Source organism: Chamaea fasciata, unplaced genomic scaffold (assembly GCF_029207755.1).
Source record: "Chamaea fasciata isolate MVZ Bird 193981 ecotype frontalis unplaced genomic scaffold, bChaFas1.0.hap1 SCAF_1, whole genome shotgun sequence".
In the NCBI taxonomy this organism is placed as follows: domain Eukaryota; kingdom Metazoa; phylum Chordata; class Aves; order Passeriformes; family Sylviidae; genus Chamaea; species Chamaea fasciata.
The window spans coordinates 133,749,373-133,774,349 of record NW_027094086.1 but is presented as its reverse complement, the minus strand read 5'-3'; the positions used below and the strand labels follow the sequence as shown (position 1 = coordinate 133,774,349).

At 37.4% G+C, this 24,977-nt stretch overlaps 1 protein-coding gene across 9 annotated transcripts; it reads left to right on the top strand.

Annotated features, from left to right (window-relative positions):
* Positions 1 to 831: 831 nt before the first annotated feature.
* Positions 832 to 24,532, top strand: NSUN6 (NOP2/Sun RNA methyltransferase 6). 9 transcript variants are annotated; one of them, XM_066198760.1, is made up of 13 exons: positions 832 to 850; positions 1,287 to 2,138; positions 2,877 to 2,985; positions 3,696 to 3,851; positions 5,495 to 5,574; positions 6,295 to 6,404; positions 9,056 to 9,209; positions 10,698 to 10,779; positions 11,787 to 11,906; positions 14,847 to 14,991; positions 16,657 to 16,805; positions 17,607 to 17,732; positions 20,910 to 24,532. In XM_066198760.1, the coding sequence occupies exons 3-13, from the start codon at positions 2,911 to 2,913 to the stop codon at positions 21,120 to 21,122; spliced, it is 1,410 nt and encodes a 469-aa protein (XP_066054857.1). In that variant the 5' UTR covers positions 832 to 850; positions 1,287 to 2,138; positions 2,877 to 2,910; the 3' UTR covers positions 21,123 to 24,532. The 9 variants fall into 9 exon arrangements, with proteins under 9 accessions (XP_066054857.1, XP_066054892.1, XP_066054849.1 ...); XM_066198795.1 differs by having other exon boundaries at positions 838 to 854; positions 2,071 to 2,138; XM_066198752.1 differs by having other exon boundaries at positions 839 to 854.
* Positions 24,533 to 24,977: the final 445 nt, after the last annotated feature.

Sequence of the window (24,977 nt, the reverse complement as noted above, 5' to 3'; positions counted from 1 at the left end):
GGGCACGCGACGCCGCCCCGCCTCGCCAACGGCCGCACGGCCCCGCCCCCGCCGGCATGGCCCCGCCCCCGCCGGCATGGCCCCGCCCCCGCCGGCATGGCCCGCGCGCGACACTGCGGCGTTATGGTGGCGGCAGCAGCTCGTCTGCGGGGACAGATGCGAGGAGACGCCGGGGCTGGCGGAAAGCCGAGGGGTCTGAGGGTGGCACGGTCGGGAGGACGGAGCCGCCCCGCAAGGGACGAATGCCGCAAGAAGCGCTTGGCCTCCGCCGCGGTGGTCGGTGCCGGGGTGGGATGCGCTGGCAGCGCGCCTTTGCCGCCCGTGTCCTTCAGCCCGGCGGTGCTGTGGCCGGCCCACGGCCTCTGCCCTTGGGAAGGGTTGAGGGTTTCAGGGCAGGCAGTGCTCCCGTGTATAGTAAAACTTGTGAAAGCGGCGGGTTCGCTTTCGGGGCTGTGCTGCAGGTTCCTGTACTGAGAGCTCTTGCGTGGATCCCCACCCGGGTTTTCTCGGCAGCACCTTGGGGAGGGTCAGTAAGTGAGCACGAGCCCGGCTCCGTCCTAAGGAGCGAGCCCGCGGGCACTCTAGGTACACAACCTGTTACTTTAATCCACTCAGCAGAATTTCAGAAAACCAAAGAATTAATTAAAAAAAAAAAAAAAAAGCGCGATGTCAGCAACGCCTAGAACGCCTAGTCCGATGAGCTTGGGTACCCCGCGGGCTCTGCTGCCGCCCTCGCCCTGCCGTGGTGGGAGCACAGGGGCTGCGCGGCGTGCCCGGCTCCCATGGTGACAGTGGCGGGCGGCACTTCCGGCTGCCGCCCCGGAGGAGGCGGGGCCGGCGGGCCCGGGCGGTAGGTGTGTGTTGGGCGGTGGGTCTGGGTCTGCGCTCCCCCGCCACCCGGAGGGCTGGGCGCGGTCCGGCGCGCCACCGGCACCGGCGTGCTCGGCCCTTCGGGTCCGGCCCGGGCCTGCGTGTGCCTCGGGGTCCGTCGGGGCTGAGGCGGCGGTGGTTGCGGCGCGTCCCGCTGGGGTGCGGCCGCCTCCCGGTACCTCTGGGCTGAGGCGCAGGGCCTCGGCGGGGCTGCGAAGAGATGCGTGCCCCGTTCCTCCCCGCCGCCTCATGTTTTCAATAACGGGCGGGTGAGGGAATAAAAGGAGGGAGCCCCATATTCCTCTTCCTACAACAATGACCCGGCTGTTGTTTTCCTTGTCTGGGAAAGGGTGGGCAGGGAGGTTTGAAAATATTGCTCGGCATTTCTGGCGTTGACTGCGTGTGACTGCTCGCAGCGTTCACGTGCCTAGCTAGATCAAAGCCCTGCTCCGGCATCGCGTTCCCAGCTCCAGCTTCCCGCAGAGGCGCATGAAAATCAGTGGCTGTCCTCTGAAGTCCGATATGCCTTTTCTGGGGCAAGGTGTACGGCACAGCAGGTCTGGAGAAAAAAAATACTCCACTCAGGTACGAACCTGCCTCCTGCTGAACGTTTGAAGTCTGACTCTTCTGCGTGGCTCGGCGCTAGGGAGTCTCCCTCATCAGCCTGGCTTCCCGCTGGATCTGAACTTAAAAGCATCTTCTGTCCCCCCTCGGCTATGTTTCCCAGCCTGGAAGATTGCTTTCAGAATGTCAATATTGAAGTCACACATAGGACTTATTAACACCACATTTCTACCGATTTTCAAATGTCTGCTTAATTATTTTTAGGAGTCCAATTCTTTAAAAAAATTTAGAAGTGTGGGATTTTTTTAAAGGCTAGTTTATTATGCTTCTGAAGAAAAACCTTTCCAACTGTGAGCCATATGGGGATCTTTTTGTGGTTAGTGGGTTTTTTTGGTTTGGTTGTTTTTTTTTTTTTCTAATGTAGGCATTCTAGGACAGCAGGCACATGATAAGTCACATTTTCTGAAATGTTAAAACAACTTTGGTGATTACAGTTGTATCGACTGTTGTCGTACTGTTAGATTGTAGTACTATTGTACTGCTCTAAGTTTTCGTAGCAATGGCAAGGTAAATTCTTGGCATTTTGTTAGACTGTAAAAAGAAGTTAATTCATTTGCAGTTTCTTTCTTTCAATAGCTGGTAATGTTGTGAATAAGACTTTGAAGCACCTACCCATGAAACTTTGCCTTTGTCTGGACTCAAAAGTAAGTCTACATGAGGTCACATTCTTCTAGCATTAAGATTTGAATTGAATCAGAAATACTAAAAACAAAAAAAAAAAATATTTTTGAGGGGTTTGGTATGATGAAAGTGACAAATAGCCTCTCATGCAAATAAAATGAATATCAAACATTCTGATCTCTCTTCTCTAAGTATATTTAGTACAATGGAAATGTATTTCAATAGTCAGAATTCCTTATTATGAATGGAATAAACCTTGAGTGATGTTCTCTCCTGCCATTTAAGTTGTTGTAAACAAATTTAAGTTTTTAGATAGTCTCATTTCAGACTGAAGTGTATATAATTTTTCAAAATACAGATAATAGAGAGGTGGGTAGATACCATTTTGGAAGATAACTGTATTTTATTACCTACAGAGAAAAATGGTAAAGAATAAAATCTCTGTCAGGACTGAGCTACAATAAGACTTTATAGCTAGGCTTTTCAAGAGGAATTAAAGCATCATCTTTAAACCTCCTGTACCTTTATTCCATGTATTTTTTTACCAGATAGCTTGAAGATTTATTTTAAGGATCAGGAGAATTTCTGTAATTGAAAGTGGCGTTACAGTCATATCCTGAGCAATACTTGGAAATTTTAGTGCAATAAAATTGGATTATTAAGATATGAATAATCTTAGTTTGTGGGTACATCTTATGGTACATTTATAAACTTACAGAATATAGTAAGAATCACAAAAAAAACCCCTTTGCTTATTTCAGTTCCTTGCCAGCAGATTTTAAGAACTGAAGAAAGATGTCCTTTTTCCCTAAAATTGTATTCCAGTGTGAAGTTGAAGAGTATCTCACCAAAGTGTTCAGAAATAATGAGGTATGCGACACAGTTACCCCAGCCATCAAAAAATAATAAATTTTTGTGTAACTTTAATGCCTTACAATAAAATACTGTCTCCACATTAAACACATTTAACATAAAATATTTTTATATTTAAAATATAAAATGAGTATTTATGCCTATTGGCCTAAAGTAGCATACAAATATTTAAATTAAATTTGGTATAAATCAGAAAATTCAGTTTTGGGTCCCACTGAGGAGTGGATCATAGATAATTGAGCACATATTAGCCATATAATATTGACAAGAAATACTTTCTTACCCCAGTGTAGAATACTACAGACAATCTATTAATTCCCACTGCCAAGTATTAAAAAAATGTTTTTTAATGTGCATTCTTATCAGTATGAAAGCTACTGATTCATAGATTTGAATTTACTCTTCCATTTCCTCAGGGGTGGTCTATGTACAATAGCAGAGAGCTCTCTAACAGTTGCTTTGATTCTTGCTCCAAACTGTTGGCAGAGATTTTGCTGATACATCTCTTTTTCAATAAGTATTTTTCAAGAAATTGATGAGGCTTCCAGTGGAATTAGGCTTTGAGACATAGACACTTGCCACTATTGCACACCACACAACCACATCCCTCAATTTCTATGGAGTGTGTATTCAGTGGGCTTCTTTTGCATTGAGCAAGAGGCTTCTATGTGAATTTCTTAATATAAAATATCTTCTTTCACTTTCAGCTTATCACTGCTTTAGGTACACAGGAGGCAGAGAATAAATACCAATCTCTGTTAAGTCATCTATCTCATCCACCAGCTTTTACATCTGTAAGAGTAAATACCCACTTGGCCTCAGTGAAACATGTGAAAAAATTGCTGTTCGAAGAGATCCAGAAGGTTTGTGCAATTTCTTTGTTGCAGCTAAAACAGCAGGGTATTTCATCTTTCATCTGAACATGAGGCCTTTCCATTACTGGAAACTGTATCTTGCCTTAGTGCATCCAGTGGTATTAACATCATACAATCACACTGATTTCCTGTCAGCATTAAACATTAAATGAAAATTCATTGTGTACCAGTATCCCTCATCTCATCCCTCCAAGAAAGGCAAAAACAAAGGGAAAAGACATCCAGCTCTTTTTCATATGGCTGATCCAAACCCTTGATAGGATTGAGGTACTGCTGTGGTAAATAATGGAAAGGTGTCATAAGTCTATAAGAAAAGATGACAGATAAAAAGGGTAGCTCAGTGTGCTGTCTTCAGCATGCTTAGAACACTTTTATTTAAGACTAAAGGAGAATGCCTGTTTATCTCATTGGAGAAACTGTTTAGGCAAGTGAGAAAATTGATATGTTTTGGAAACTGGAGCCACTGTATTTTCTTTTTTTAAACCTGTATTTAATCTTTACATAATTTTCTGGATTTTTACTTCTCTTAATTAAACATTTATTTATCTGATAATACATAAACCATTATGCTTAAGAAATGTATTATTTTGAAATTGTGTCCTAGATCTTCACTCTGTCTAAAAAGATCTGTTTCTTTAAGTAAATTATTAATGTTAGTGGGTGTACAGGGAGCTTTTGCATGACAGGAGCCAAGACATTTCTGTGATGTAGAGGCAGTTGACAGTGTTCTGCTGACTGGGATGGTAATGAGCTTTGCTAATTTTGGCTTGATTGTTGAAATCTGGAAATGGGTATTGCAGGGTTATATTTTGTTTCCAGGGAAAAGGCTTTGCTGAACAGTGACTGAAGACCAGCTTTTCACAAACTTCTTGTATTTTAAAGTGTGATTTCATGTTAGGAAAGGAAACTACATAGCACTTCTGAACAGAAGTATGATCATGGATTGTTTCCTTTTTTAAAAGAAAATACTTAATCATTAGATGCAAACTGATTTATTGTTTTACATGCTTTAAGGTTATGTTTTAGAAGGCTCAGATGAGAAGACATCATTTGGTTTAAATCCAGTATAAAATAGCTTTTTTTTTTTTTTTTTTTTTTTGGTAATAAACTGATAACTCAGCTATCAGTACCCAAACCTGGGCTGACAAAAATGAAAAGTATTGCCAGCCTGGGCTGTTAAGTGAGACAAACAATACACAATTAAACAGTGGCTTGTAACTAAAAACATTTAAGAGTTAGCACAGAATACACCCAGACTTGTAAGGTGGTGTCACTGTGTGTTCTGTGTTCTGACAACAACTCAACCTTCTTCCAGAAGAAAGCAAAAACCAGTGATAGGGTTATGAGTGTCAGAACACTCTCCCACTCCCTGAAGTCAGTTCTCAGTCAACCTCTTTGTGGTCTGGTTATTTCTGAATTTATTTAATGTTTAGTCTTTCATGCCAGTTCTTTTCGTATATAATGTCCCCTTGCACACTATCCCAACTGCTTTTAGCTGTTTTCGTTGCCTTTGTGTTTTGTGCCCTACAGGTATAAATTATGAATGGAAAAACAGTTTTCAGTTTAATTAAGTGTTTAAATATTAGGTTTTTTAGTAGTGCTTACTAATTATATTTTTTTTAATGAAACAGCAGTTTAAAGGACTACGTATTCCAGTTCTCGAGCACCCAAAACTTCAGGACATTTTATTAATTCCTGTCATTGGACCCAGGTTTGAAATTTTCAGTCTTTAGCCTTAAAATGCTATGTAACTCAATTTTCTTACAGATTTCTTGTTAAACAGTTATGATAACTAATTCACTATAACTGAGGCACAACTTTATTTGTATCATGACCTGGTGGACAGTCTAAATACTAACCAGGTCAGTTTTAGTCCTTGAAAATGCAAGAAAACATAGAGTTCTCTCCTTATTTGTAAGACTAATGTTTTATAGGGAAAAAGTGACATGTATGCAAGCCAGGTAGGTGGCAGATAAAGGAATTAAACTTTTGCAGAGGAATATAGAACTATAGCTATGGACAGGCAGGGTTTTCTTCCAGTGGAGGAAATCAAATGGTATCAAGAGTTACTCAGTAGTTGTTAAATACAAAAAAAAATCAATTCATAATCATCTGGCATACGAAGGGATAGAGGACTATTTCTCCATCCCGGTGTAATTTTTTTGTATTCCTGTGTCAAGTTCATAATAGTGGCAGGATGTGCCAGAATCTGCATTATTTTGAACATTTGTTTTCTTCCTGACTCTTTCTTTTGATTTCTCTGTGACTAAAATAAATATTTAAAATGTAATAAATGACAGTTAACTACTTTTTTTCTCTACTGTATCTGACAACATCCATATTTGTGAACTAGAGTTTACTTGGGGAGTATTTGGCTTTTTTTTTTTTATTATAATTTTCTTTTTTACTCAACTACATTTTGTATTTCTAGGCGAGATTTAAAGCAACATGCATCTGAAGTCATAGTTGGAGCCCAGTGTGGGTATGCAGTACTTCGAGGAGCACACGTTTATGTCCCTGGAATTGTATCCACCTCAAGATGTAAGAGTTCTCTTAATACACCCAATTCAGTTGTAAAGATGGCAGAAAAAGTGTCACCCTTGGATAATAGCTAAATGAATAGTGACACTAAATTGTTTTATCTTCTTAGCTGAAATTAGTCTTACAGTTGTGGTTTATGGTAATGACACTTTTTAAAGTTTTTCTGGCTTTTTAAAATATTTTCACCATTTTTCATTTTACTTGTAGTAAGTCACATGTAATTATTTCTCACTGGCCTGGCCTGTTTTAAATTCCATTTTCCATATAATTTGTAGCTGAAGTGTTGGTTCTCAAGGATTTCAGTTTCTTGTTTTTCATTTGAAAATATTATAAAAGAGAATTTTCAAAATAAAACTTGTTCTTTTAAGAGTGGTTTTTTTACTACTGAATACTGTAACTTTTAATATTGATTTTAAGTTGAATAAACTTTAAAAAGTTGGCTGCTTTGCAGTCTTGTAAAAAAAGGTAAATGGGATACCACATCTGGATGGTGACAAGGTGTATCTTGATTATTGAATAGATACAGGTTTGTTCTTTCTTCCCTCAGTCACAAAGCCACCTACCTTCATGATTCTGTTAGATTTTAAGCTACAAATCTAAAAATCCCTGATCATCCTTTTTCTAATCTGTTGGCGATTCATTTGATATTGTTTATGTAAGAGAGATGTAGTAAAAATCTTTTTTTCATTGATGAGAAGAATCTTCAGTTTTTATGTCAGATTCTTAGAAATGGAAATTATGCATCAATGCCTGTGAGACAAGATAAAAAATCTACATGTGCATGCTTTTTGTTCAGCAACCTATTTTTGTTATTTAAATGTCAAATTAACTTTACGTAAAACCAGTATAATTTTGGATGATTCACCTTATTCTTCTATTGTGATGAGGTCTAGTGATCATCTTGATTCTTATTACTAAACAAAACGAGTCAGAAAAGCATTTATCAAGTCATTTCATTTCCTTTCAGGAAAAAACCTTCAAGAAGTTTTAAGCATGTGCTTAAGTCCAATTCACTGAACAGGAATGTTTGTCAGTCTAGGGCTTGATAATGAAATAAGTATATTGACACAGCAGTTGTTGAAACTGCTTATTTGGACAGCCCCATAAATATTCAAATCCTTCTTTGAGTCAGCTAGTGATTTATCATAATTGCTGCATGTAATTATGCTTGTAACATCAATTCAAAGAAAATAAAGATACTATAAAACTTACGGAACACTTGAGGGGAATTGCAGACAAGAAAATAAAATAAAAGGGCATGCTACCCACTTGATGCCAAATATAATAAGGCTGTATTAAGCACAGATGGTCTAAGTAGGGAAAAAAATAGTCGAGCAAGAACACATATTTAATCACTGAACTTGCAATCCAAATGAGGGTAATGATCAGGAGGCTTTGAGCTCAGTTTAACTAATCAAACTCTAACCTTTATGGAATGCTGGTATAATCTACAGAAAGCTTACGAACTCTGGGCATGACTAGTGTATTTTGAAAGGATGATTGTCAGCAGAGAGTGAAATAAAGTAATTTATGTTTGAATACTGCAAAAAACATTGACAGATATGCTTGATGGAAGAGTGAAATTGCTGCAGGTTTTTGTTCAGTGAGGTTTAAGCAGACATTAATACTGAGCAATCACATAATGTTTTGTGCCACGTTGTGTAAAAAATATGTATTTTCAATGGCTACCCTACAAATCTGATAATTTAAGAATTTCAGGGCATTTGGGCATAAGATGAAGGCCACTTGAAAACGGAAAAAAGGATTCTCAAGTACAATTCCAAGAATTCTCGGGAAGTTGAACTGCCCTTTGTCTTGTTATATCTTCTTGTTCTCCAGCCTGTCAGTTACCTCAGAAATGCAATTTTGGAAAAATTTTTATTGCAATCAGAAGAGGCATATTTTAAGCATATTTTTCAGCCAGTCAACACACGACACTTGTTCACTATTCTATGAAATCACCTAAACCACCCCTCTTCTATCTTTTTTTTTTTCTAACTCAGGAAGTTTGTTAAGTCTGTAGGATTACACGTCTAGAGTTTGGTGTATATGTACATACTTTACTGATCTGGTGGGGTTTAATTGGAGATATAAAACTCTTCTAAGAGTATTATTGAGAACAGCAGTTCCCTTAAAGGGAAGAGAGGCACACCAGACACAATCGCTTGTGTCAAAGCAATAAATAGAGAAAAAGCAGCTATAACTATGTTCCAGGTAGCTATTGAGAGGTCATTAGATAAATTTAACACTCCTCTCTTTGTTCAGTAAGGGTGAGCAGTGTTGTTCCATGTACTTGTGTGCTTGGAGCACACATAGAGGACTGGATCCTGGAGTGTGCTTGGAACTTATGGATGATCCTGCCATGAGAAAATAAAGAAATTTTAATGCAGTGTAGCCTCTTGGAAAACACAGTGCCTGACTTGCCGTTTGGGGTCTCAGTATCTTCAGTCGTTTGGTAGCTGTCATTCTCTGTGTAAAACTTCAAAGCTTTATATCAGTTGATCTTCTTTGATCACATTTAGAAAGAGTGAAGTTTGGTATTATAGAAGAGTTGAAGAGTTCAGTAGTCTACTGAAAATCCTGAGTTACTTGGTCACTACTGTTTGCTAAGTATCATAATGATTTCAATCTTTCCATTTTTCTTTGTACAGTTGTGAAAGCTGGAGATCTGGTTTCAGTGTATTCAGATATTGAAGGGAAATGCAAAAGAGGAGCCAAAGAATTCGATGGAGTCAAAGTTTTTCTTGGAAATGGGATCTCAGAACTCAGTCGCAGTGAAATCTTCAGTTCTAATGGCCCACTGAAGTAAGTCCATAGTAATTGCCACCTACATGTAAAAATGTGCAAAGGGGAGGAAGAAGATGGGAAAACACTTTGAATTATTTTGTACCCTGTGTGAAGTCACAAGATGGCTTTGTGTGTTGGGTTTTCCAGTATTTTTGGGAAGACGTTAGTTTTGCAGTGGAATCCAGATACCAGTTTACTTGAGAGGGAGGAGGAAATAAGTGGGAGTCTTTTAATAATTTATGTTTATTCAGTTCAATAATATCAAACAGAACTGACAAATGTTCTTACTCTGGCAAAATTGCATTTTGGTAAATTGTGTTGTACTACTTCCCCCTTGGGATGGAACAGAAGTGCAACCCTGACAATTTCTCCACCTTTTAAAAATATCTGTAGGGCCTTTTTTTTTTTTTTTGTGGGACAAAGGATAGAACGTAAGGTCAGATCTTAGTTCAGATCTTTAAAAAATTACTAGCATTTGCCAAAGTAGTCACCTATTTCAAAATTACTTGCTTTTCTGTTTTGTTGATGAAGCATATGGTTTATTCCTCTCGTGTCACTTAAAACATACATAAAAAGAAATGTAAAAGACTCTGGATGTCAAATAAATGACCCAGACTTTACTGCCTGAGAACAAACTACATAAGTTCAAGTGAAAAAAAAGTATATTTTCAGAGAATTTCTGATTTATGAAAGCATAAATATAGTAGAAGTAGTGGTAGGATGTACCTGTTGAGTTGGTGACATGGAATAGCACTATGTAACACTGAATCTGGTACCTGCAAGTTTGCTTTCTCATATCCTTCCTTCTTGTTCCACTGTCCAGTATATATGCAAAATAAAACTCGTTCTCTTTAATAATCCTTTGTTTGCAGACTCAGAGTTGCTTTTTCGTGGTTTTCTCTTTATTGTTACCCATTTCCTGGTACATTGGTTTAACAATTAAGTCTGCATCAGAATTTGATCCATATTTAAAACTTTATGGTGACTTGTAATTTCCAACTGTAGCTTTGCAGGGAAATCAATGTTCCTGCAAGGCTTTTCATGCAGGATTTCTATGGTAATTTGACTGAAATCTCAGGAATTTAGGAAATGGAGAAAAACCTAAGTAGAAAATCACATGCCAGTGCTCTACTGCATACACATGGCTAGCCAAAAGCAGTTATGGATTGAAGTTAACGTATTTAGGTCGGGTTTTATGCATTTCTTTACAGTATCAAGGCTTGGATTACATCTTGGTTTATCCTGTGTACAGAACCAGAAATTTGCTTTATGCATTTTTACAGATGGTTCCAGTTTATAATGTAATGCATTTTTTGCCATGATTTATGCAACTTCATGATGTCATTTTGAAGAATATCGTATTACAAAATCTAGAACTATTTTTCTTGGTTGTTCTTTCATTTTCGTAAGATTGTTATCTCGAGCTATTTGTAAGCATAATGATTTTAACTAACTGTATGAAACTGAGTATTTGAACTTTTTGAATTTTTTTTTCATGTTTTTCAGGGGGCTGGGTATAAGAATGATAGAGCCAGTCTACCTTAGTCCTTCATTTGACAATGTGCTCCCTAGTTATTTGTTTCTACAGGTATGTTTGTTCCAAAACCAAAAGTCTGTAGTGTTTACAGAATAATGAATATTCTCTTAGCACACATTCATGGTTTCTACATGCCTTGTGCATTGTAGCACCTAATTCAGTCTTCGGATGTGAGGAACAGAAAGCATTTAAAATGGAGTCAGTATCTACATGTAGGTGGTTTAATCATACTGTGTCTGAGATATGATAAGGAATTTCAAAGCAGCATAAGAGATACTCACTTAAAAATGTAGAAATTCCTCTTGCACAGATACTCTGCATAGAACTATTAGTTTTTTGGAATGTGCCTATGAGCTCTGGAATATGAGCCCCTTTCAAGGTATATCATTCTGTACATAATCAGGAAAATCTCCAATTATTAGGTTCACTTGAAGCTGTTATTTAAGTAATGAAGACAACTTTAATAGGTTTTTATAACTTTGTGTTGAACTAAGAAGAAAGTATTTCCATATTGTCTAAGGTGCAGTACTGTGCACAGTTATTGCACGTATTTCTCTTCAGTGCAGCTGTTCTGTTTATACAACTGATAGCACTGTTTAGCTTCTTGCTACTTTAATCCAGCAAGTTTAGACTTTTGTGTTTTGATCTTGCTGTTCTTTAGCTGCACCAATATGTTAATACAGTAAATGGTCCAATAAACAGGTTAATGTAAAACATTCGTAATAAACAGAGCTGCTCTGCTCTCTGCCCGTATCAGCTTATTTTATTTGGACTTTTAGCACTGTAGTCTCTTCAGTCATGAGCTCTTAAAACTTCAGTCATAGATACTCAGACATTGCTTTAAATAAAATAAAAAACGAGCCACTGGAGACTTTTAATGTAAACTGTCCATTGAATATAATACAAATAGTTCATTTTCTGTTGAAGAACTGACAACAATATCATAGGTATCTTCACTGCTGAATGAATTACTTTTTTAAATGCATTTGCCATTCCTTAATAAAGGAGTTGATGCAGGGTATAAAGTTTGAATTCTCCCATGTTTGTTTTTATGATAGAATTTACCTTCTGTGGTTGTGAGCCATATTTTAAGCCCTCAGCCAGGAGAAAAAATTTTGGATATGTGTGCTGCACCTGGAGGAAAAACAACCCATCTTGCAACATTAATGCGTGACCAGGTAAGAGAAGTACTGTGGCGTTTTCTAAGGAAGAAAGTCTGACTGCTGTTCATTTGTACAGCTCTCTTCACTTAACTGTTAGAATGCACAGATAATTTACAGCAGGAAACAATTAATATTTTGGCATTTTACTTACCAATGTATTTTACTACACATAAGAGTTATGAAATGGGCAACAGACAGTCTTTATCAAGTATTCACTATCAGCTTTAAAATCTTATTGGCTACAAATTGATGGTTGAATTATGTTTAATTTCACTTTTTTAAATGTTACTGAATTGTTTTTAATCACAGAATTTTTAACATGCAAGGCACAGTTATGCGAGAATATGTTGGATTCATGAAACAGAGGTGCATAAAAAAAAATTGGGTGTTAATACTGTGTGACAAGGAAACACACAGCTCTCTACAAAAACTTAGAAAAAGTTCTAATCCAATTAGGATTTTTCTCAGTAAAAATTACCAATTCTGTGTAGAGAGAGGATTTTAGGCTGGATTTTTAGTCTGAATTTGTCATTTTATGGTAAAATGTCACAAATCCAAAACTATCTCATGTGAAAGTGATAAAAATGAGAAAAAACAACAAAATAATACAGAGAAAGACAAAAGGAGAATGTAATAAAATAAGAATGTAGATATAGGATTACAACTTTGCATATGTTAAAATGTTATGTGCAGAGTGAAATACAGAAATGCAGGTTACTCTTCTCTAGCAGAGGGGAAAAGCATGTGATATTTCCTCTTAAATTTTGTAAGACTTTATTACTTTTGTTGAAATCGTGTTATTAGCATACATCAGATTGTTTAGAAGTCTTGCATTTACATTATGCAGTACTTTGACAGTTGCCTGGGAAGGTACAGCCTGCAATGGTATGAATATATTGAGGAAAGGCATGTATTCACGTCTGTGATGGTTTGTCTGTGGAAGTATTTTCTTCCCTCAGTATGGCAGAAGGCATTAAAAATGCATTTGACAGTCTTTAGACATTTATTATATACATCTAGAAAGCTTGCAGTAAAGAATTCCAGTGTGATAAAGGAAGTCTCCAAATCATATATTTATGTCATGGATTCATTTACATCTATACTTTTTTCCATCTCTGTATCTACATTTTGTGTAACTTTGCAGAAGTGCTTTTTCCTTAGTCACTTTACATATTTTGATTGTGCTTACCTGCAGCTGAAGTGGTAAAGATTAAGAATACAGATGTTGAATATTTATCTCACTTCATTTTCTGAGTATATAATTTTAATTTAAGATATCGAAGATAAAGATATGGAAAAAAAGCACTTCTTTTTGGATTTTAAATTCCATTCACAGATTTTCCATACTAATTTCTCACAGCATATTAAGCCATTAACATTTCAGAATATTTTAAATCACTCTTACTTTTTTGTGATATAATTGTAAGCATTACTATATTGTTTTTAAATGATATAGCCAAGATGTAAAATTACTTTGTGATGTTAAGAGCTCTTAAATAAGAATCAAGAATAGTTAAAGCTTGAGAATTTATTATTATCTGCATCCCAGTCTAGACCACTGGTTTTTCCCAATGACTTTTAAGTAGTTGTTCTGGCAGTGGCTGGCATGGGCCAAATGGAGAAGAGTTGTCTTCCAACTTGTTTTTTCTCTGGAGAAAAGAACAGAGAAGCTGTGAATAACCCATCCCTGGCAGTGAGAGGGCCAGCTGGGATGGGGCTGTGAGCAACCTGCTCTAGTGGAAGGTGTCCCTGTCCATGGCAGGTGGGTCGGACAAGATGATTCTGAAGATCCCTTCCAGCCCAAACCATTCTATAATTCTATCATCTCTTTATCTCTGCAGCATGCAGAGATGTGCAGCTAATCCACTGTTCAAAACAGACAACACTTTGAAGCACAGTCAGGCCTTAGTGTACATGTGGAATGGGGTGAATGGTTTTACGGGACAAGCATGTGGTTCTTGAGTGCACCTGTGGGAGGTGATTTGACTCACAGTAGCTGCAGACTGGACACCACTGACGCAACCTAAACCCATTCTTACCTCTCAGTCCTAGGTCTACACATTGCATAACACGACATACAGATAGCAGCTCATCTTTACTGATTTTTTTTTACTTCTTAAACTATCCTAGTCATGTTACCCTTCTATAAGCCTCTTGAGAGCTTACAGAAATAAGTTGTTTTCTCAGCATATATTGTACTTGCTATAGCAAGTCTTGTACAAGTTTTTGGTTGTTGGGTTGTTCTGTTCTGGATTTTACTGATGCTATTGTTTACTTGCCTTTGTGTTCACAGATTTCATGTAGCAGGTAGTGGTGTGTGTCTTTCTTGATTTATTTTGGGGGAGGAAAAAAGAAAATCTTATTTTTACATAAAAGGAACCGTGTGTAATAGTGATTTCCCTCCCCTCACCTCTAAATTTATTCTAGTATTTACACTATTGCCCGAAGTAACTTGAGTGGAAGTACTGCAGGTATTCCAGTATGTTTTGAGTCTGAGCAAGTCAGAGACATAGCTGTGGGCCTCATTTCCTCAGCACTGAGCTGCAGTGTGATCATATTTCCTGCCCTCTCCATACAGGTTTAAAACCTGTTGACCTATTTTACTATGTATTTGAAGCTTCTACCATCTTTCAAATGATTAAATTTTTATCTGAGTTAAGCAGTTCAAAACAAACAAAGAGAAACAAGCAACAAAACCACTTGCCAGAAGTCAGATATTACAGCATCCTTTAGAGTGATGGTGCCAAACAGTTGGAATGTGCACAGCTTCAGACTAATGGCTATTGCAGAAACCACGTGTGAACAAGGACTGCAGGAATGTGGATTGAAGAATAAAATGATTCTGTAGGGAAAACTGTGCTTTATTTATTATACTGACCAAGGTTGGGGAAAGGAGATTAGAAACATCCATTTAATCCCTATGCTTTTGATGAAAACTTTGGGATTTTTTTTCAGGGTGAAGTAATAGCCATGGACAAGATAGCTAACAAGGTCCAGAAAATAAAGCAGAATGCTGAATTGCTACAGTTGAATTGCATTAAGGCCTTTTGCTATGATGGAACAAAGGCCCTTTCCGTAGAGAAGAGAGAGGATAAACAAGGTAAAATAAACAATTTGGGTAGTAGTAGCTTTTAGAAGAAAACAGTAATATTTTGAAAAAAACAGTACTAAACCTGTCACAGGTTTACAAGTCCTTGAAATCTTGGCAGATACCTAAGCTGCTTCAGCACCGTGAATGCACTTTTATTTTCTACTCTTTTGTGATTATCAGCTTCTTTATGAAGCAAATACAAGAGTCAAATTATCTGTTCTAGTCACAACCTAATATTCTCAAAGGAAATGCATTCCTTTCCCAGATAATAGCAAAGACTGAAGAAGCCTTAGAGCGTCTTTCATGATCACATTTAACCCCATACTGGGAATTTTCTGAGCTAGTCTGAGAAAAAAAATATTTTTGCAGACTTGCTTCACTTTTCTGCCTCATAATCCTCATCAGTAAAATGGGGTTATTAATACCTATCTCCCAGGAGTGCTGCAAGGTTTAGTTCATTGATGTTTGTTCAGCTGTTCAGGGGAAAGGTACATGCAAGAGCAGTGTATTATTTTAAGTAATTTCATTTGCTTTTCTGAAGTGATGCAGTTATGATATTGGTTCTGTTCCCATGATGGAATGATTTAAATGGTATCTGCTGCCTTGATTATTTTTAGTTTGTTGTGAAAAGTATGCTGTTCTTTCTCAGTCTATTTTATCTCAGTCACTGGTTAGCCTAAGTAGGAATCAGATTACATAATTCACCTCCTTTGTCCCTGTGCATTGCAGTTATTCCTGCTTTGGAGGAACAAAGGTACTTTCTTTAGAGTCTTTTTATGAATATCAAATATTGTAGGTGGCAAGTAGCAATTACAGAGATGAACAAAAGCAAGCTGTAATACTGAGAGATAATGAAGGCTTTTCTGTACATCCCTGCAAGTAACACATGACATATTTTGAACATTTTGGTAATGGATCAGAGGTAGATAAACCAGATAGACTCATTTGGTAGTGCAGGAAGAAGCTAGGTAGCACTAGTGTAATAATACAGGTTTGGCAGTAGTAGTACCTGGTGATGCTGAGCCAATCTCCCTAGCACTGAGGAGACAGAAACCTCAGGGCTGTTGGCAGAAACTTCTTGGGGTACAGACTAAAGGCTCTGCATATAGAAAAATACATATTGTCATCCAGGTAATAGTTGGAAATGGTTCTTCCCTTCACAATCCTTTTTTACTGAATTGTTCTGCCGTGGAGACAGCATGTCTCACACGTTAGAACTTGCAGTAGTTCATGTTATTGTGAAGTGCTTTATTTTTCACAAGAAATAATTATATAGACAGTCCAATTTTTATAAGGCAGTCTCACTGATTAGCTACAGGTTTGTCTCAGTAAAGGTTTGCACACTTTTGAGCTAACTGTGGCTCCTCTGACCAATCATATTTCAACTTTTTTGATTACTTTTACATTTTACTTTCAAATTACTAAATTAAGTTTAAAAAAATTGCCTAGAGGGATCATTTTTGAGCTCAAAGAACTTAAACTGTTTAGTTTTCTGGGAGATGAAAACTACCACCAGCAGTGCTGAGACTTGATTCTAGATGAGACTAGTTTGCAGACAGTGCCTATAGCACATAAACGTTTCATTCAAGGAGGAAGTAACAGCTTCTCCTTACCTACGGTGAAGTCTCAAGGAAGGAAACAGGCACATTTTACGTTACCAACTGCTTTTTACAGAAGGACCTCCATTCTTACCGGAGTCATTTGATCGAATTCTTCTTGATGCTCCATGTAGTGGGATGGGACAGAGGCCAAACATGGCTTATTCCTCAACTTTAAAGGAAGTGACCTCGTATCAGCCACTGCAGCGCAAGCTTTTCACTGTGGTATGTGTTAAACATTGACTGGATAAGCTAAATGGAACACAAATGCTTTTGCAGCATAAAAATTATCCAAGAAATGGGACCTCCTTGTCCCTCCTTTTTCAGCAGCCGGGAACTATTGGAGTCCTGTTAACCTCTCAAATCCACCAGATCTGTTGCTAGGTGAAGCCAGTTCATTGGAGCATGGGAAAGGTGTATGTAATCCAAAGTAAATAAAGAGCCTTCTGTTTTTTTAATTCCCTCAGTTTCATCAGTTTCACATTAGAATAATCTCAAGGGTCTAAGTCACAGAGCAGGTGACTTAGGAACATGCTAAGGAATGTGCTTGGGCTGATGCTGAAGGATAAGATAAAACTTGTCAAAATCTGAATGATACATATTCAAAGTGAATGACAGCTTGAAAAGCAGCATAGATATAGCTTCCATGCCAAATACATGGGAACAGTTGACATCTAATACAACTGACATAAGTATTGTGTATCTATGGTTGGCAGCAGGTGGTGAAAACAGATCTAATCTGTCTGGGATATGCAGAGCTGTACAAATAACAAATCTTACAAGGTGAATCATCTCAATGACATTAATAAACTGCATGAGCTATAATGCCTATTTGGAAAGAAGAATCTTTCTAATCCATGTTATCCTTTGCTGTATTCCCTGAGAGAAATTAGTATCTTAATAATTTGAGGTTAATTAAGTGTTCATTTTTAATATTCTAGGTACATGGATTATTAGTTAATGTTGCTTAATATGAAAGTTTTAAATTTAAAAATAAGCTGAAATATTGTTTATTTCTCCCTGCAGGCAGTGAAGTTGCTGAAGCCAGGGGGTGTTTTAGTATATAGTACATGTACAATTACACTTTCTGAAAATGAGGAGCAAGTTGCCTGGGCCCTGAAAACTTTTCCATGCCTCCAGCTTCATCCACAGGTAATACTATATTTTCAGGGTACTTCACACAATCTAATGAGCTTATTTTGTAGCTGTAAAGTTACACGGTATTATTTACTATCAATAAATCTTTTTTTCACCATGGACTATTTTAACTTCTGCGGATAGAAACAACAGAAGGATTTCTGAGGCTTTTTTAAAGTATATTTTTGTGCTTAGTTGAGCTTTATTTAGGCATCATTAAGTAGTTTCCCACTATGTATTGTGGGGGTTTTTTGATCTGTACAACAGTTATTTAAAACTCAACAGGGATGAAAGATAGGTCAGACAGGTTAAAATCTCTCTTGCAATTTCTTTAATGCATATATTTTATTCTCTTCTTTTGTACATTCACAGGAGAGGTGGTTTTTTTATAATTAATGCCACTGAAGTAATGAAGACTTGTATATAAAGTATGGCACATAAATGAAAATAAATTTGTGTTTCAAAGAAGGAGGATGTTATATGTATGGGAGTTATTTTTGATTTATTTAAAAGGAAAGAGGGAAAGAAATTATTTCAGGCCAAGTGTCCCAGGAATGTACCTTGTCTTTTTTGGAGTCAGTGTCTACCATTAAGATGTCTGGCAGGAGGTAATATCTAGGGAGATACTGGAATTTTCCTATCTATACTAGCTACAGTTCATACCATTCAGAAACATCTGTAACCTATAATATAGGTTACAGATGATAAACCCCCCTTAGTACTTCAGGGGGGTTTATCATCAGGCCACACATGTCCCATGTCCTCTTTGATGATGAGATGAGCTGAGTTTATCATCATGGCTTTGAGGAAAAGTCTATCTCTGACACCTGTTTAGCTTACACATTCTGTGATGACTGGTACGTGTCTTAAGAAGCTTAGATATATGTTTGACTGAAATTGAAAAAAATATATACAATAGCTGTAGAATGAGAAATTAGTATGATAGCTGGTAAAGATTTAACAGAACTGAAGCTCTTCATCAAAGCTTTCTATGGTGTGTGTTCTTCTGTCTGTATTCTCACCATCTATTCACTAAGAATTTTTCAGTTCCAGACTTTTCAACTGAGATTATACATTTAACCTAACAGCATACAAAATTCTTCTTGATAGAATGCCAAAGCAAAACACAACCCTTTTTAACTCAAATACAAGATAAATTCTTGCTATATAGACTTTCTCTAACCAGTAATATCAGTCTTGAATAAAGCACTGTTTTTCACACACAAATGCCATATCTGTAAAAGTTGATCTTTTATGTATAGTAAATTTTAAATGAGATAACACTGAACTGTTTACCCACACATAATTTATAATACCTTATAAACAGTTCCCTACTAGTGTAAACTGAGGTGCTCTTTTCCAATGAACAAGAAACAGGAGTCCAGGGTCTACTTATCTCCTGTTCCTTTATGTATTTATTTCTCATATTTTATTTCTTTAGTCTCAGTGGACGCCTCCCTTTTTATCCAGTCCACTGTTTCCCACTTCCTCAGTTTGGCAACAGATCCTGGAAGCACATTGGGTAATGTGGGCAAGGGAAAAAGAGGAGATGAAGCCAAAGGCGTTGTTCTTGTAGGTGGAGGTTACCACATGGCAGCTGCTCCTTTGTGTAGACTTCCTCTTAGGAGTTTGCACAGGAGATCCTGCTCATCAGCTTAAATGCAGTAACTGAACTGGAGGGAAAAATGAAAAGGTAGACGAAGACACTGGTCTGCCTTTAAGCAAGTTACTTGAACCTGTGGAATACTGTTTTCCCTAGACTTTTACCTTTCCCTCCTGTTAATACACTACTCTTGTCTCCCTTTATATATTTTCTGTCAGTTTGCAATAGACACCTCTGTTTGTCTTTTACCTGGAAAGCATTAAAATCCTGCTGAGGGGAAGGAAGAATCAGTCTGCAGCCCCTTGGCTGCCCAGCTCTCCAGCATGCAGTACGTGGTTAAGCAGCTAACTCACATCATGTGCTGCCTGGGTGAGCTCATGTGCTAGCAAAGTGTGATGGCTGAAAAAATGCTCTGCTGTAGGCTGCATTATGGACTACATTAGACTAGATTGACAAAGGAGATCTATTTTTGATATTGCAGTGCCAGCTTTTGCACACTTTGTTCCATCTCCTTACTGAATGCATTGAAAGAGCAATCCAGCTAAGAATTAATTTTTTTCCAGGAATTAGGGTATTAAATAAGAAGCAGTCAAGGCTATTCACAGGAAATATTGAGAAAAGGGCTGGGACTTTAAGTTCTTTTCCTTTCCCAGATTTTGAAGCCAAATGTCATCTTTTGAAAATTGATTTTTTTTATTTTTTTTCTCTTCCTCATAGACACACAGACATAGTAGTCGTCCCATTTGCCTCTTAGTCTTATTACATGACTAGAAAATTCAAAGTTAGATTTTTCTGCTGCATCATCTGCCAAAATGATGCCTCTTCAGGCAGTAAAATATTCCGGACTGGGGCTTTTAGTCTCTCCAGTTGAAGTTTTTACTATGAAGAATCCCAGTATTTTAGGGTGGCCATTAGGAAGAAGTTCTTCACAGAAGGGGTGATTGAGCAGTGGAATGGGCTGCTCAGGGAGGTGGTGGAGTCACAGTCCCTGTGGGTGTTTAAGGGAAGGCTGGGTTGCAGTTGGTGCCATGGTACAATTGACAAACTGGTGTTAGGTCATAGGCTGGACTTGATTATCTCCAGGGTCTTTTCTAGGCTCGCTGTCTCTGGGATTCTACTGCTGTTACTGGTAATACTGGTAATGGGCTAAGGACTCACTATTTTTGACTTAACTCATAGCTGTTAAGTTAGTACACAGAAGTGCTGCATCATTTAGAAGTGGCAACCTAAACCTTTTTGACTGGTGGTAGCAGCGTTCTTGGGATGTTTCAGCCCTTGGAGTGATGAATCATTGACTTGGGCACTAACCCCTTAACAAGTGCTCTAAACTACTGAGATGAAGTGGAAGAGAGGCATCACCACCTCCTCAAAATACTTGTATATATCTTGTATAAATGTTTGTATAATATTGGCCAGATGAAGGCAAGAAAAGAAGCCACATTGCTTCTGAATCTTGTGGTGTGAATGATACAAGCATAACTTGTCCATGTTAATTGTTCGGTAGCTCTGCATGTCCTCAGCAGAACACATGTAGGGCATTTAAGAACTTCAGAGATGCAATAATTTGCTTTACTTTGTTACTTGAACAGGAACCTCACATTGGAGGAGAAGGCATGAGGGGAGCTGGACTATCACTTGATCAGTTGAAGCTGCTGCAGAGATTTGATCCATCTGCTGTGACATTGCAAGGAATGGATATTAATTCTTTGCAAGATTGCAGAGAAGATGACCTGATTTCATTGGCAGATAAGGACTGTATAGGATTTTTCATTGCAAAATTTATTAAATCGAACAGTAAATAAGGATTTGGGAATGCAACTGGAAAAAATACCTCAGTGAGTCTAAGAAGAGTTCAGACGTGCAGTGCCTTTCTTCCTGCTGCAATGTTACCAAGCCAACGGGCTGACGGCAGGGTTGCTATGGCAGCACTAAAATCTGCCAGCTGTTCTGATGGGAAACAGCCACAGGTTGCAGCAGGAAAGTCATGGTTGGGGGAAGGGTTGGTATCATTTGTACGGCTCCCTCTGCTTTGGTATTTACAGCAGGTCAGTGGCTGAATGATAACTATGTTCACTCATACTGCTGTCTTCTCTGGTTTCCCCCCTGTCTGGTGCAGCAAGTGTAGGAAGGGGGTGGAAGCTACTTTATGAAATGCAAACATAAATAAAATAGACAGGAACTATTACAATGAATTTTGGAAAGGGTAGTTTCTCTGGAGGTTTACCAATAATTAGTTTCCTTAAATAGTGCTTCTCAAAACACTGCAGCATTTTACAAATAACTGTTTTATAAATTGATACTTAGAACCTCATTTCTCTTTTATTTTAATACAAGCAAGATTCTCTGTACACATAGTATATACACAAAATACGATTAGGCTTTGTAGCATGTCTTTTATAGCAGCATGAATATATTAAACCATCTCACTCTGGGAATGTAAATAAATATTGTTTCAACATCAAACTTCCCATGCATAAACTGTATTGGTTCTGAAATAGCCTATTGGACTGGCTGACAAGTGACAGTTTTAAAATCAAACATTTGTAACAGAAGGGGCTACAGTTATGATTAATATATCAAAAGACAGAAAACAATGCATAATACCATCTGAAATGTTGCAAATCACCCTTCAAACAACTAAGGAGATTAACTCTTTATTGGTTAGAAAGCATCAGCAGCTAAAATTATACGAAAATTGAAACTGGGGAAGCATGCTAATGAAAACTGCCTTAGTACATTGCTCAAATTTTAAATAATCTATATTTCTTAAAAATGTTAGATATATTTGAAAATTCTGCTTCAGTTCCAGTCTGAACAGTATTCTCAGTCCTGCTGGAACTGACAATAGCACTAAAATTAGAAGGAGAGCTAAGGACAATGGAAAAACAGAAACTGACCTCTGTGTGTGTTTGGTGTTTTCCACTCATCAATTTCCAGTTTTATAAAGCATTATCTGAAAAACATCTGTCTTTTCACACATAACTATTTGGTTTGATTAAAAAGAGCAATAGTTCTTTCATCATTTGTCTTTCTACTCTCAGAAGTGCTTTTTGTATTTGCTTGCAATCAAAACAATCTATACAATTCTCTTTCTCAATAGTCTGGTTGTTTACTTGTATTTTCCATAAATGTTTTGATACTGTATGTTTTCTACTGCTCTTGAATAAAAAGCGAATGTTTCTTCTGTCCTGCCGAGGTTGACTAGTACATCCTAGCATCCCTGCTAGGCCTATCCTAGCAGGATAGGAAAAGAGAATTCTTGTTTACTACTTCACTATTTCTTTTCTGTTGGTCATTCCTTGCCATTAAATACAACATGTCTAAAGAAGATTTAAAGTAATTTTGTTTCATCAGTAGTAGGTGAGGTATCCTATTTAGAATCATGGAAGTTCATACTAAAATCCTTCTCGTCTAAATATGGTGAAAATAATTACCTGGAACAAAAGGGATTAATCTTTTATTGTAAGAACGTGTCGAAGTCTTTAACTCAGTGCTAGTAAAAAAGCATTGTCTTTTTTGCAGAATATAGAAATTTTGTAAACATTAATCAGCACACATAAACTATATACTGAAGTCCGTATTCATACAAAGTAAGGAACTTTACCTCCAGTTTCAGAAGCAGGATTTGTGCAATGCTGAATTTGACAGAATTAAGATTGCTGAATTTTTAGTGGAATATTTGTTGAGACTTCCCCCACTTCCTTTAGTTTTGGATAATAGGCTTTTTAAGGAGAGGTTTCTTGGGGGTGGGAAGAAAACATAACTAACTTGTAGTTAATTCCAGTGTAATTGCAGAGCAGACTTCACCTGAAAAAATAGTGATCTATGATCTTTAGCTATTAGGGTTATTCCTGCAAAAGTCAGCTGGTAGCCTTAGAACAGCACTCATCATATTGATGGGATTGGCCTCTGCTGTTTCCCCTGTCTCTGTTGGTAATGGGGGAGGGACTTCTCCATCAGGCAGGGCAGAACAGAAACTCAGTTAAGATGCTCCATCCATTGAAGGCGCCAGCATCCTTTCTCTCACGACAGGTGTGGCTAAGTTAGATGACTAAAGTTGGATGGATGCCCTTTTTCTTCTCTTCCAATCTTACTGTGACTTTAGAAGTGGTAGGAATACTTCCTCATTGACACGATTCTGATGGATGGTGTATATATGTTTTAAACATTTCATTTGATTACTTTCCTGATAATCTTTACACTTTGAGTCATTGTGCTTCACCAGTTGATGATGCTGAAGCACAATGGAATATAATTATATATATTATATATATTTATATATTTATATATGAGATATTTATATATTAAATTTAAAAAGTTATTGTCATTATAATGAAAGATTAAACCTACAAAATAGATAGATTAGGCATGCAATCAGATCCTGTCATTAAGAAAATCTGAAAAGTAGTTTTCTCTATTTGCAGAAATAGTGATTAGTAATAGTGCCAAATCTAAATATCTATCTTGGTCAGTATAAAGGTACTAAAATAGGCAGCCTCATATATTACGAAATTATGATACAGCTTTTTCTTGTTTTGGTGTCATGAAATGCACCAATTTTTTGGATCACAGGATTTCATATGCTTTTTAAGGAATGGGCTGGTGAAGGTGATCAATCAAGAAATGACTTTAGAGTGGGTAGTTTAAAATATAAAGAACTTTGGTTTTATGTTCAATTTTTCATGAATAAAAAGTTTATGAGAAAATCCAATTTTTAACTGCTAGAATTCATTGCAGAGTAGGTATGCATGATAAAAGTGGCAAGAATAAAAGAAATGAGAATATGGATGAGTTAGAAGAACCTGCTTAATCTTGATTATATCTGATATAAACCTTTTCTGGGGCTGCGTAGGAATACATTTCTAGGGTGGTAAGTTATAAAAAGAAACTGTCTATAAAACTACTGTAAGCTCATATGTAATAGTTTGTTATATAAAAGTGGGGAAATAAATTACAGACAAATTGCCAAGCAATAAAATTGATTGAATAACATTTGATTAAAAACATTCACAGTAAAAATGGCATCCACATATTTTACAGATGATAGAAGAACTAAGATTTTGGTGAAAGATCTGCAATAAAGTAATAAATATAAGTAAATGTACACCAGAAAGGTTATATTACACTCTGAAAAATAATTTCTCTGTTTAGACTTTGTAATCAAGTTTTTTGCAATGTGCTCAATTTTTATGGATGAAAAAGAATTAAAGTCAAAAACATTTGGAAAACAGCTTTCAGCCTGATGTTTTAAAGCAATCAGAGGTCAAATGTAACCACAAATCAAAATAAATTTTGAAGAGGCTTTAGTAACTAACAAACACAGGAGGTGGTTTACACCAGCTCTTTTCCTTTGAACAGACATTGATTAAAAGCAGTCAGACCACTCACTTCATTCCAGCTGAGGGAATGCTAATGGACCCCATTAAAACCTTGGCAGATGTCACAGAACGTGAGCATGACTTTACAAACCAACAGAGCTTAAAAATGGTAATTGCTAACAGATTCAAAAAAGACGAAGTATTAAGAGACAGTGTCTTAGACCTGGGCAGGAACTGCGTGTTTAGGTGAGTAACCAGGTAGGCGGGAGAAGTAAAAATGGGGCTCTCCCTTTAGTCAGGGTTCAGTGAGTGGAATTTCATTTCCTTATCTTCCATTTA

What these genes read in the sequence shown, in the direction of transcription:
- NSUN6 (XM_066198760.1), top strand. Translation starts at nt 2,911, where the DNA reads ATGTCCTTTTTCCCTAAAATTGTATTCCAGTGTGAAGTTGAAGAGTAT. An exon ending in ATTCCTGTCATTGGACCCAG is followed by an intron (nt 5,575 to 6,294) that starts GTTTGAAATTTT and finishes TTGTATTTCTAG; the next exon opens with GCGAGATTTAAAGCAACATG. An exon ending in GCCTCCAGCTTCATCCACAG is followed by an intron (nt 17,733 to 20,909) that starts GTAATACTATAT and finishes TTACTTGAACAG; the next exon opens with GAACCTCACATTGGAGGAGA.